This window comes from Cavia porcellus, unplaced genomic scaffold, assembly GCF_034190915.1.
Source record: "Cavia porcellus strain 051 isolate PalLab524CR breed Dunkin Hartley unplaced genomic scaffold, mCavPor4.1 scaffold_1, whole genome shotgun sequence".
NCBI classification, from domain to species: domain Eukaryota; kingdom Metazoa; phylum Chordata; class Mammalia; order Rodentia; family Caviidae; genus Cavia; species Cavia porcellus.
The window spans coordinates 75,639,040-75,651,989 of record NW_026947484.1 but is presented as its reverse complement, the minus strand read 5'-3'; the positions used below and the strand labels follow the sequence as shown (position 1 = coordinate 75,651,989).

The 12,950-nt window shown below is 34.9% G+C and overlaps 1 protein-coding gene across 4 annotated transcripts in view; it reads left to right on the top strand.

The window, feature by feature from the left end:
* Positions 1–12,950, top strand: part of Pip5k1b (phosphatidylinositol-4-phosphate 5-kinase type 1 beta) — a 290,156-nt gene that overhangs the window by 93,226 nt on the left and 183,980 nt on the right. For 3 of the 4 annotated variants that reach the window (XM_063250202.1, XM_063250210.1, XM_063250195.1), the window contains exons 2-3: positions 9,506–9,593; positions 12,726–12,794. In XM_063250202.1, the coding sequence (XP_063106272.1) occupies positions 12,726–12,794 (69 nt within the window). In that variant the 5' untranslated portion in view covers positions 9,506–9,593. Of the gene's footprint in view, positions 1–9,505; positions 9,594–12,725; positions 12,795–12,950 lie in introns of those variants that run through there. The other variant, XM_063250218.1, reaches the window with a different exon arrangement.

Genomic DNA, 12,950 nt, shown 5'->3' with positions numbered 1-12,950 from the left:
GGGCCAACCAGCAAGGGCTGGGCTGCAACCAGCAAGGTCCTAAGGGGTGGGGCTGCCCAAGCCTAGAACTCACATTTTATTACCATGTGCCCTGGAATACAGTACGGGATTTCCCAGATGTGCAGTTACAAGATTTTGTGTTTTCTTTGCTGGATTTAAGTTTTGATTTGGTCTGATTCTTTTATATCTTCTCTATCCTCCCTTTGGGAATGGAAATGGTTACCCTTTGCCACTGTACCTTGGTATTATGTAACTTGTTTTTTTATTTTTATGGAGGGTCACAGCTAAGAGTTTATTTTGAGTCTTAGAAGAGACTTGGGCTTTTGAAAAATGCTGGAGCTATTGAGACTTTGGGGAGGGGCTATTTTATTTCTGATTGTACATGCGATTTTTGTAGTATGGTGGGCAGAGTTACAGACTTGCTATTGTCTTATTTGGAGATGAAGTATGATGTGTTTGGCTGTGACGTAGATAGAAGGTTTCAGCAGTGAGCAAGCTGACTAATATGATCATGTAGTGCCTGAATGATTAAATAATTAGTGAGTCACCATCTCATTCCAAAGAGAATTTGAGGTGAAGCTCTGCCTAAGGGACTTGGCAACAGTGAAATTCGGTGAAATTCATGGTGAAGACAAGTGTCCAGAAGGACAGACATTCAGTAGTAGAGATGGACATAAAAACTCAGTCTGAGTATTCTTCCCTCTAGTCCTAGTTGCTTCACATTATTAGGAATAATGAACTCTTTATTTTTCTGGGAAGACTGGTAGGCACTTATGGCCAGTGTTTCTTACCTCTTGTATCTACAGATTGGCCTACTTATTTGGGTAATTAGGTAATTAGCCATTTCTTCTCACATTTGGCCTTGCACAAGAATCAAACTCATCTGAGACAAAAATGCTGACTGGGAAAGCCGAGGCTGAAAATGTCGCTGCTCAGTAACTCAAATATGGTCTTCTGGTATAATGTAGTATCTGATACTTTCGGTAACTATAGGCTTTTAAATAGTTCCCCTACCACCTTGTAAATTAAGAAATGCCCTCTAGGTTGATATTCACTAATGTAGAACAAGGTTTACAGGAAATAATTATGTAAATTATATTGTTGGCTAACCCTTTGATTGCATTTACAAATTGAAAAATACAGTGTAATATTGATTAGATAATAAGTAGGAAAGAGAGCAAGATAGTGTAGAAAAAACATTACATTTGAAATCAATTCTGGGTCAAAGCTTAGTTTTTCTACCTCTTAACTGGACCATAAGCAAATTTCTCTCAATCCTAGATTTAATGAAGGGGCTCCTATAATGCTTGGCCAGATGGTAGTGGCTTCTTTAAGTTCTTGGCAAATTCCCAGAGTCATTAAATCAGAAATGTTTGTACCAGTTCCCAGCCTATCTCCCAAACCACATTTCTGTTAAGAATCATGTTTCTGGTACATATCCTCACCCCAAAATCTGCTTTCCTGCTTTCATTACAATTTCTATTTTGTTTGTTAGCCCATCTTTAGCCTGTTCATTCTCAGAGTCATTCCCCATTCCTCCTCTATTATGTATCGCAGGGAATTCACCCTTTCTCAGGCATCCCACGGGGTCCAATGTTTTTGACATGTTGATCCCTTTGAGCTATAGAGGGCGAAGCCATAGTGTTCTTCCCTTCTCTGTCTTGGGTGCCGTCTCTGGTAGTGACTGTATCTCCTCCATGCATATAAATAGACCCCTTGTTCTGTGGCCCAGCTTCTGCTGTCAACCCTTACCATGTTATTCTGGCCCAAACAGACACCTCTGGCTTTAAAGATCTGTTAACACCACTTCTTGTGCCTGTAGCTTTAAGAGTAATAACATCTTCAACACCTGAGTTGACGTTCATCTTTCCCTCTCATGACTGTCATTGTTTTGTTTTCCAGCTCACTCATCACATTTATAACTAATTCCATGTAGTGAATTCCTTCTCTTCAACATTCCCAGAGTTGTTTTCATTTTCATTATGGGTTACAGCAATTCTCCTGAAGGGATGAACTATCCCTGTTGCCTTTAGTAGTCAGAGTAATGTAGGTGACCACAAGCGTATAACGCACGCTTAAAATACTGACTCCCCAGACCTATCACACAGGAATAGTAACAAAGTTGTTTTAGAGGGTGGTTCTGATTCCCAGCAGTGGAACAGAGAAGAACAAAGTTAAGCTGAAGTAGAGGTATTTGGGGTGCAGTGTCACTGGTTTTGTTTACCAACTGATAGCTTCATTTCTACAAATCAGGATCTCACCAGGAGAATCTGCCTCAAGAAATTAAAAATGATTATATTCCATGGGTTTTATGGAATAGTCAATGTAAGAGTTAAAATGGCACAGGCTAGACTGGAGAGCACAGAAGAATAATTTGCAATGTTGAGATCACATACGTTGTCACATTTCACACAATATAATTGCTCAATAAATGAGTGTCAGCCAGACACAATGGTGTGAGCCCGTACTCAAACACTTAGGAGATGGAGGCAGGAGGATCACTTGAATCTAAGAGTTTGGGCCCAGCCTGGACAATACAGTGTAATTCCATCTCTAAAAAAGATAGTGTTCTTCATTTTTTCAAATTGAGTGAAGGCATCAAAATACAGAAAGCTGTGAAATAATATAATATAAATTATTTCTTCCTTAAGGTAGCAGAGTCCATATAGTAAATACCAGAAAGCTACACAAGCAATCAGAGAGTCAAAAGAAAATTTCATTACCTGGTCTGTATTATGCTGATGTCTCTACATTCCACCTTCTGATACCTTAAGCTGGCTCTGTTTAATTCCAGAAACCATTTTTCAAAAATAAGTTCTAATTAGGACTCATGTTAGATTATGTTATCAACACATTTTCTGAGGAGACATGAGCTTCATTATACCCTTCATTGTAGACTGGAATTTCTGCATTCCAAATTCTTGCCAGGCACATAACTGTGAATATCCACTGTCCAATTCCTACCAAATGGTTGGCTGGAAGAACAGTATTCATACAGGACTGCCTGAAGAATGCAGCCTGTTGGTTCATCATTGAAATAGTCTAAATTTTTATGTATGGTTTATGTGAGGTCACGAGATAGCTGCCATCTGGCAATTCCATATACAGTATTAGTTTCTTATAAGTTTAACTTTACTAGGGAAGAAGAGTGAAAAAAAAACCCTGTCATTATATTTTCAAACTATGGGTTAGAAGAAAAAACTCTCACAGGTTTCTCGATAAAGAAAACATAGAAGTTACCAGGAGAAGTGACCAAGAGACTAGCATCAAATTATTCAGCCATATCTGGGGGAAAAAAGACAACAATACAATATTGATAAAGAGATGAGATCAAATGGCTGTGAGCTAAGAATCCTGTTTTAGCCAAGAGGTCTATTCATACATAAAAATACAAAACAAAGACTTTTCAGTCATAGAGTGTCTACTACTTGAGGAGATGTTCCAACCAAATGAGAATTAAATCACAACAGAGGCATGAAGATGGGAAGAGGAAGACCAAAGAAACAGTACTGGATATTGACCCTTGTGCAACCTATGGCCAAATTTAAATGAACAAAGATAGTATAACTACGAGCTATTAATTGAAATAGAAGAGAAAGAGGCATACTGACTATGAGGAGATATTTAATAGTTTGGAGTAGAGAAGTCAAGAGAGTTACACTGGTAACAGAGAAGACATGTTACAGGTTGAGTTCTCTGGAAGCAGATGTTGGGTGTGTGGTGTTTATCAGGAAGTAAAGCCTATGGTATGAGTTGAATTGTCTTCCCCAGAAACTTACTTCATTGAAGGGTTAGTTCAGATACTTTTGCATGTGATTGAATTTCAGAATAGTCTTTGCAGATCTGATCAGTTAAGATAAGCCCCAACCCAGTATGATTGGTGTCAATAGAGGAAGAAATTCCATGCAGAGACAGAGTCAGGAAGAACACTGTATGGCTGCAGATTGGAGTGATGCCACTTGGAATCCAAGGAGTGCCAAGGATGGACAGCTAAGGATGGCCATCATCAGAAGCTAGGGAGCGTGGTCCTGCTGTTAACTTGACATTGGGCTACTAGCCTCTAGAGAACTATGAGAGAAGAGATTTCTGTCACTGAAAGCTGCCTAGTATATGGCATTGTGTTAGAGCAGTCCTAGGAAACTAACACAATTTGTGAACAAAGAAGGGAAGAACCATGAGGTGAAACACCCTGCAGGAATCACCTGGCCTGAACCGCCTGGGGAGGGAAGAGTGCCACCCTGCCATCTGGTCACAGAAAGTAGCTGCCCTAAGGAGGCCATGGCCTGGCATGAGTGACTCCCCACAGTGTCAGACCCAGGAGTTGTGAGCTTGAGGCACCTGCTGAGCATACCCCTGTGATGGGCATCCCTTCCTTTAGAAGATCTCAGAGGTGTGTCTGCACCTACCACAGTAGGACAAGAGAAAAAAGCCTGGGCAGAGGGGGTAGCAAATTGGCATTTTTAACACAAATCATTTTAAAATGATTTAAAAACTGAATGACACTATAAGCAAAACACATATGAGATAAAATAACTTACTTACTAGGAAGAAAAGTAGAATTATAAGCTTAATTAATCCAGCAAAGAAGAAATGAGTAAAAACAAATGTAGTAACAACAAATCTTTAGTAAATAAATGTGGAAGCGAGCCAAATATAACACTTTTGCAATAGATGTGACTTGTTTTGGTTCCCTCTCAAATGACAGAATCTCAGAGTAGCAAAAACTAAAACTGTATTTTTAAGGTGTTTATAAGGAGCACAGGTAAAACAAAATAACAACCTTAAAGAAATGAATGGAGGACATACCAGGAAAATGTAAACCAAAAGGAAGTAGGAATGGGCAGATTAGCGTCAACTAAGATAGAACCCAAGATTAAAATTATCAAATAAGAAAAAAAGATATTTTTAAGGAATAAAGAGTATGGTTCACAAAGAAACTGTTATAGACTCCCCTTTATTCACTGGCCAATATACTGAAAACAAAAAATAGAAGTACAGAAGAATACGATGATTATAATTAATATTAGATTTATAGGATATTCATATTAATATTATATTATCATTATATTATATATTATATTATATTCCTAACATTAATATTAGGAATTAATATTATGAGAATATATTTCTTCTATAATTTGACAAAGTAGATGAATAATGATATAGCTTAGCACTAATGTAAGGGCATTTATATCCTGTATACAAAGAATGTATTTTTCTCTTGTGTCTATGAAACATTTACCAAAAAATCTGTTGCTATGGCCATAGGAAGATATTTTTTTTTTTTTTGTCTTTTTCATTTTTATCGGTACCAAGGATCGAACTCACGACCGCCTGCTTGAAAGGCAGGTGCTTATGCCGCTGAGCTAAATCCCCAGCCCCTATAGGAAGATATTTAATGAATTGGGGAGGAGTATGAAGATGACATATTATTTATCTCACTTTTTATTCTAGTGGTATAAGAGATGGGCGATGAAAGAATAATAAATAAAGTGAAAATGCTTGAAACTAAGAAACGCTCTTGTGAATGATTTCTGGATCAAGTTGAAAATCAAGTAAAGCATGACAAGTCATCTGGAAATTAAACAACAAATTACATCAAAACTTATTGGGAAATCATTACAGTATTCATGAGTGCTTTATACCTTAAATACTTTTCGTATATAATTTTTAAATAATGTAAAAGAAGGATTACATCTAAGAAATTTTATACTTATCTAAAAGAAGAAATTAGTAACAATAAAAGTTAAAATTAACAAAAATGACAATAAATAAGAGTAAACTTGATTAATAAAATGATAAGTATATATATAATATTAAGAATATATGCAACATTAGGAATAAAGAAAAAACATTACTCAAAGCCTTAAAGTGATTAAAAGAATTCAGTAATACAATACTGTGTGAAACTTCATGGCAATAACTTTAGAAATCTAAAAAAAATGAATGGTTTTCTAATTATAATAATAATTATAAATTACCAAAGTTTGATCCAAAGATAACTAATTGTTCTAAAAGATAAATAATAATAGAGCAAAAACTGAATGCATTCAAAGAGAAAAAACCTGATTTTATGAAAAGTATCAACTCTTTAAAACTAAAATCTGATGATGATGGGCCCACAACACTTATGCAAAAATCACTTAGCAAATCAAATAAAACTTAAGGTTTATTCCATGACCAGAAGGGTGATTTTTGCGTTGTGAAATCTCTCAACATTATTCATTGGTACAGCAGAATAAAAGGTAACAGTTGTATTATTATTGTATCAACTGATGCTGAACACATTTGATAAAATTCACTAGATACTCCTAACAAAAACTGAAGGTAATTTAAGAACAGCTGTAAGAACCTACCACATTTCTAAACACACAAAAGCATCATGGTAGATGGTGACTACTGAAGGGTTATGTTATAAATGCCTGGTGCCACTGTTACTCAGCAACTATCACTGAACTTTATAGTGAGTGTGATAAGAAAAGTTGCAATAAACTGTGCAAATGTAGCAGGTGATGTGACTAAGACTATACCTAGAATTTTCCAGAGTTACTCAGAAGGACATAGTAAAATGACTGTATGAAAGATAATAGATAAAAGCCAATCATTTTTCTTTATATGAATTAATAATGGCTAAAAATACAGGTAGAAAAATCTCTATTTAAAAAAGTGAAAAACAAAAATATCTAGGGGTAAATTTAGTGAGACATGAGAAAAATGCAAAGGAAAAATCTAAGTGATAGTCAAGACCAAAGAAGTAGAGAACTGTACCATCTTTTTGAATGAGAGAACTTAAAACTCTCAAGATAACAATTCTTTCCAAATTGGTATATACATTGTTTTAAAACCCCAGTCAGAATCCCAACTTACAGGATGAAGGTCTTGTAAAATCTATTAACAAGATTTAAAAGTCCATAAGATATACAAATGCAAGAAAACTCCCAAACTTGAAAGAACAATAGTACGAGAAACTTGCTTTCATTTAGGTATCTGCTTTTATTTATTTTGTTAGTATGTTTTCAGTACATAATGTTATAAACATGTAGAGTTGGTACATGTCATGACACATCTTAATTCTTTTTTTCATCCCTTTCCTCTCCCATCTCTTGATCCTCTTCTCATCTGAGCTATCTCTGTACTTTATATCTATCTTTTATTTTGCTCTTTATTCATATTTCAGGTTTATCATATAAGAGAAACCATGCAATAATTAAACTTATGTGTTGCATTTATTTCACTTAACATTATGGTCTCAGGGTGCACCCATTTTCCAATGAATGACTGACTGAAGTTTTGTTTCTTTTTATGGCAGTGGTACTTCACGTGATAAAAACCACATTTTCTTCATTCACTCATCTGTTGATGGACATGTAGGCCACTTGCAAGGTTTAGTTATTGGAAATTGTGCTGCCATATACTTGGTTATACATTACCATTGTCATACGATGTCTTTAACTTTTTCAGGAAAAAAGGGGGAGTAGTTGATGAAATAGAATTTCTAGTTTTAATTTTTTGAGCTATCTATACTGATTTCCACAGTGTTTATATTAGTTTTCATTCCCACCAACAATGTAGAAGAGTTTCTTTTTCTCTGCAGCCTCAGCTAGCTTTTGTTATTTTTTTTAATTTCTTGATGATGGCTCTTCTTTCTGGGGTAATCTGGAAATCTCAGTGTGTTTTAATTTGCATTTCACTACCAGCATTTATTGGCCATGTGTGTGTCTTCTGTGAAATGTCCATTCATTCCGCTTGCCCATTTTTTAATTGGGTCCTTTATTCTAGGGAGTCTAATTTTTTCAAGTTTTTAAATATATTCTAGATATTTTTAAAACAATATATTAGCTCAGGAGTCTGCAAGTTTTTGAAACAGAGTAGAATCCATAAATTGATTGAAATATATAGGAAAACTCAATGTATGCTAAAAGTGGCATGTCTTTCTAGTAAGGAAAAGATAGATTACAAAATAATTTGGAGAAATTATCCAGTGATAATTGCATTTAGGTTAAATTTCACTTGGAGTACAGATTTAATGTTAAAAATAGAACCACAAAAGCAACAGAAGAAAATATGGAAGAATGTGTCTATGACATTAGGTTAGGAAAAGTTCTCTTCCATAATCCATAGACGAAAAATTGCAAGGCAGTAAATCCATAACCCATAAAGGGAAATTTGGTATATTTGACCGTGCAAAACTTTAAAATATCTATATGAGAAGACATCCATAAATAAAGTCAAAAGAACAATTGCTTGCAATTCATATGACAGTTAATGTTTAATACACTAAAAGGTTATACAAAGTGATCATAAAAAAGATAAACAGCTCAGTATAAAAGTAGGCAAAGGACATGCATGGAAAATGTAAATCACCAATAAACTTGTGAAAAGGACAAGACCCCCTAGTAGCAAGAGAACGTGAATTAAAACAACTGAGATGCCATGATTTGCCGATCAACTTGGGAAAGATGGCAGCATCCAGTGCTGATGAGTAGACACAGTTGGATGGGTTGCTTGGACATTTTTACAGAAAGAAGTGAAGCAATAGTCACTTAAATAGTTAATACGCATTTCACGTTTGGTCCCACAGTTTCATTCCTAGAATTCTTTCCCACAGAAATGAAATCACTAGAACATGAAACATGTTTGAGTAAGGCAGTTTAATCCTACTGTGGTGCTAGTAGCCTATCCTGGAAACAAAACGCGCATCCAACTGCAAAGGAGTGTTTGGTTAAATAATGATATGCTCATCTTGTGGAATACTATGCAATTGTTTTAAAATTAGGTACATGCATAGATTTGAAAAAGAGTGTGTGTTTGTTTCTCTCTTTCTCTCACTTGCTCTCACTCTCGCTCTCACTGTCATTCCAGCTGTGTGTGTGTGTGTGTGTGTGTGTGTGTGTGTGTGTGTGTAAACAAGCATAGAACAAATTTTGCAAATTTATACAACAAACTGTTAACATTGGTTATCGCCAGAGGAAGAAAAGGGTGAGCCCTGATTCATTTTTTACTTTGTACCTTTCTGAATTTCAAAGTTTATTACATTGAGAAATATCTCATAATTATAACCCAGAGCATTCTGAGTAACTCTGATGAAACTCAGTCTATTTATCATAGAGATAATACCAAAAAGCTATCCACATCTCAACAGGAGTCTCCTACCTAAAAACCCACCCTAACCTCCTTCCCCTGGCACCTGTTGGAGCAACTTTGCTTTTACCTGTTGGATGTGGAGCATCTAGTAACTGTTCACATTTTCCTTTGCCATAGCTAGCAACTATGTCACATTAGAGACTCCCTTTTATTCTGTATCGTCTCTGGTCGTATGGCTTACATTCTGTGCGTGGCCCATATTGTTGGCATCGTCTTGTTGTCCACCTTGCTCTTTTCCGTTACAAGTTCCTTTATTTTAGCTGGTTACATTGTATGCATCCCTTTAGCCACCTCTGATCTTTTTTTGGGAGATCAAGTAGGGATATAAGTAAATATTGACTAGTGACTTCTATTTTAACAGGAACCTGGGAAAGAAGAGAGTTTCAGAAATGATGAATAGGCCACGCATCACTACCAACTACAGATGACTTACCCTTCTGTTTACAAAGGTAAGGAAATACAGTCTATATTTTTGGTCAGTTCTGATTGACACAGTATACCCTGATTTTTATATATTGATTTACAAATATTCTAAAGCATGTATCTAGTTGATAGCCTTTAACTTTGACATTATTAAATTTAAAACAGAAACCAGAAATTTTATGCATGTTGGCATATCAAAAATATGGGGGAAAACTCTTAGATACATGGTCTCTGCTCTTAATTACAGGGTATGATTAAATTTTTAATATTTTCCATATATTTAAATGTAGCCCAGTGCACTGAAACATATTTGAAGAATAAAACAAAATCTAAAAATGAAAACCTAATGAATGTATAGTCCAGTCATCTGAAGATCATTGCCAGTATGTCTTTGCCCCTTTCTTTTGTGGGTACGTAGGAACATATATGATTATACTGTATTTTTATTATTATTCTATAGCTACCTCAGCTTCTTTAACTGCAAATGATACACCTTATTGATATGAAAACATAAATAGTGCAGGACCCGATAGTAATCACTGCTGTAACCATTTGAACAGTCCTTGCTAGTTTACTCGCCTGTCCCTAAGCAACTCATTTGCCTCTCCTGCCCAGATGTCTCTGATGAATAATAGGCCCATGTGCCTCTGTCAGATAACACTCTACAGAAGGAAAAACAAACAGTGAGAAAAGCTTTGAATCATGTTGGTTCATGGCCCTCCTTTATCATTATTATCTGTTGTGTACACCTTAAAAGGTACTGAGTTTTAAAAGTAGAAGTTCACGTTTCTCTCTGCTTCCCTCCTGTTAAGTGAGGGGTGATTTAAAATACTTTTAGACCCTCAGATCATCTGTCCTTCACTCATGGCATTAAGTGAGTTTCTCACTGAGTTTTTTTCAAGCGCCCTTCAGAGTTGCTCTTGAAGTGCCTCCATTGCAGAGGCAGGGAAGTCTTGGCTGGGGAATGACTGATTTGGCTTTCTTCATCCAGGTCTTTGGTCAAACAGCTGAAGATTGGTTTTTTACCCTAAGCCTGCCGTTATAAAGCCTCTTAGGCATTTAAATTTTCCTAGTATTTTATTCATATCTCATCCAAATATTGGTCTAAGGAAACTAGAAAAATCTTTTTTTTTTTCTTTAAACAAATAAAGCAGAGGAATGGGAAGCAGTTATTGGTGAAATATTTGTCCTTGGAAAGTCCATACTCTAATATGGGCAGATTGAATGGATGCAAACAGACATGAAAAGTTAAGAAGGTAAAAAGGTGATTTGGTTCCTGGATAGCAGTATCCTTTCATTTTCCTGGATGGCTTTAGTCACATCATGCTCTTGTCAGCCAAGGTAAAGTCAATCATTTAGCTCTAGTGCAGAGAAATGTCTGGCGAATTTTTTGGTATAATAAATAACTGTTTATTAAAAGTCCAGGATTTAGAGCATGTTTTAAAGGTTTATAAGAAAATCAGAAGTTTTATCCTTCCTTACTGTATTAAATCCTCTTCATGCAATTAAAAATAAGACTCTAAATATTGTGGTCCTCTGATTATGCAGTTACCCTTGTTTATCACAGAAATAATTGTCATTAAAAATACTATGAAGTACTATTGAAGATAACGAGACAACACAGGAACTATGGTAGAACTCTTTGTACAACAGTCTTATATGTCTTTTTCGTTTCATGTGTTTATAGGAATATGTTTTGTTTTGTCTTGCTTTGTTTTGTTTCTCCCTCCAATATAGAAAGGATAGAAATACATGTTAAGACTCACAAATGTGTAGAATCTGTAAACAGTTTATGAGAACTGATCTTATGACACATGATGAAATGAACAAATACTTTGAAGAAAAAGAGACACTAAAATACCCAGTGCTGATCCTGGAGTGTCATAATGTGAAACCCAGCAATAGTATTATTCTTTGTTCAGAGTGATATTAGCCTGCTTGGGTTTGTTCAGTCCAACATAATTGAAGATATGGATGACAGCATGTATGTTTAAGTGTATAGGATTGATAACCATATTTCTAAGTTTTTGTTGGGTAGTTGAACAGAACTGGTTGCAATCTCACTGTTTGAATCCCCGCTTTAAATGCTCCACTTTAGTATCTTGAATAACTATTTGTAAGAGGACAATCTGTAATCATCAACTAGTGATTTCTTACTGTTTATTTTTTCTTTGAATGTATTATTTTTACGCATTTTCTGTTTTGTTTAGTCTTTCTTATATAAAATTTTTAAAAACTGTGAAGTAAATATGAAAGGGAGAGAAACATGTTTGAACATGTGATACCTCTCTGAGAAAAAAGTGTTTTATTCAAAAATATTAAAAACAATCATAAAGATAGTCAATGTTAAGTATATAAAACTGCAAAAGTATCTCATAAAATAAGTTAGAAGGTACTCACAACATGGGAAAATATTAATAATGTATTTGGTAGTAGATTATAACCTTAAAACATAAAAATCAATAGGGAACTCACTAATATTAACAACCATAATAGGTAAAAATTCAGTAACTCGGAGTACCAAAACTGCAATACTGGATGGGAAAAAAATGGAGAACTCAAAAGAAGAAATGCAAAGAGCTAAAGATGATATTAAAAATAATGTTAACCTTTGCTACCTTGTTCTCTCTTTTTATCATCAAATGGGGAAATGATTATTACATCAATATTTAGTAACTTTTGTAAGATGATACTATACTATTCAAAATAAAAATGCATAGAACAAAAGATAGAAAGGAATATGCTAAAATCTGAATAATAGAGTTCCTTAAGGGAAGTAGAATTAAGAGTAATTTTTTTTGGTTCTGATTCATGTATTTCGGTACTTTCCAGATATTTTTATTGTAAGCATTTATAACCAGCAGAAAATTTTAAATGGCTTAATAAGAACAAATTTATATATGTGATAGAGTCTTGAACTTTTATAGCATCTTTGAGTTAAGTATACTACTAAAACAATTTAGAAGTTAAAATTTATTTTTGGAAAGATTGAGGAACGCAGATTTTCTTTTTAGTATTCTGAGAATTTCTTTCTTCGTTTATTAGAAACAGCACTACCAACAAAAACATTTTTTAAAATGTATTTTTATTTAAGAATAATAATATATTGTCTGTCAGAATAGAGTCTAAATTCCTATGGGAATATTTTTCCCTTATAGATGTCGTCAGCTGCTGAAAATGAAGATGCAGCACCTGGAAAACAAAATGAAGAAAAAACCTATAAAAAGGTGAGTGTCTTATTTGCTTGCCTCAAGTAAAGAAGAGGGACACTGTTGCATTGTTTGGCATGTGGCGCTATTAGCCGCTTTTCTCCCTGCAGAGCAGTTGTAAGTTGGACTACCACAAACTTGGGGCTCGAATAATACAAATGCATTATCTTGTAG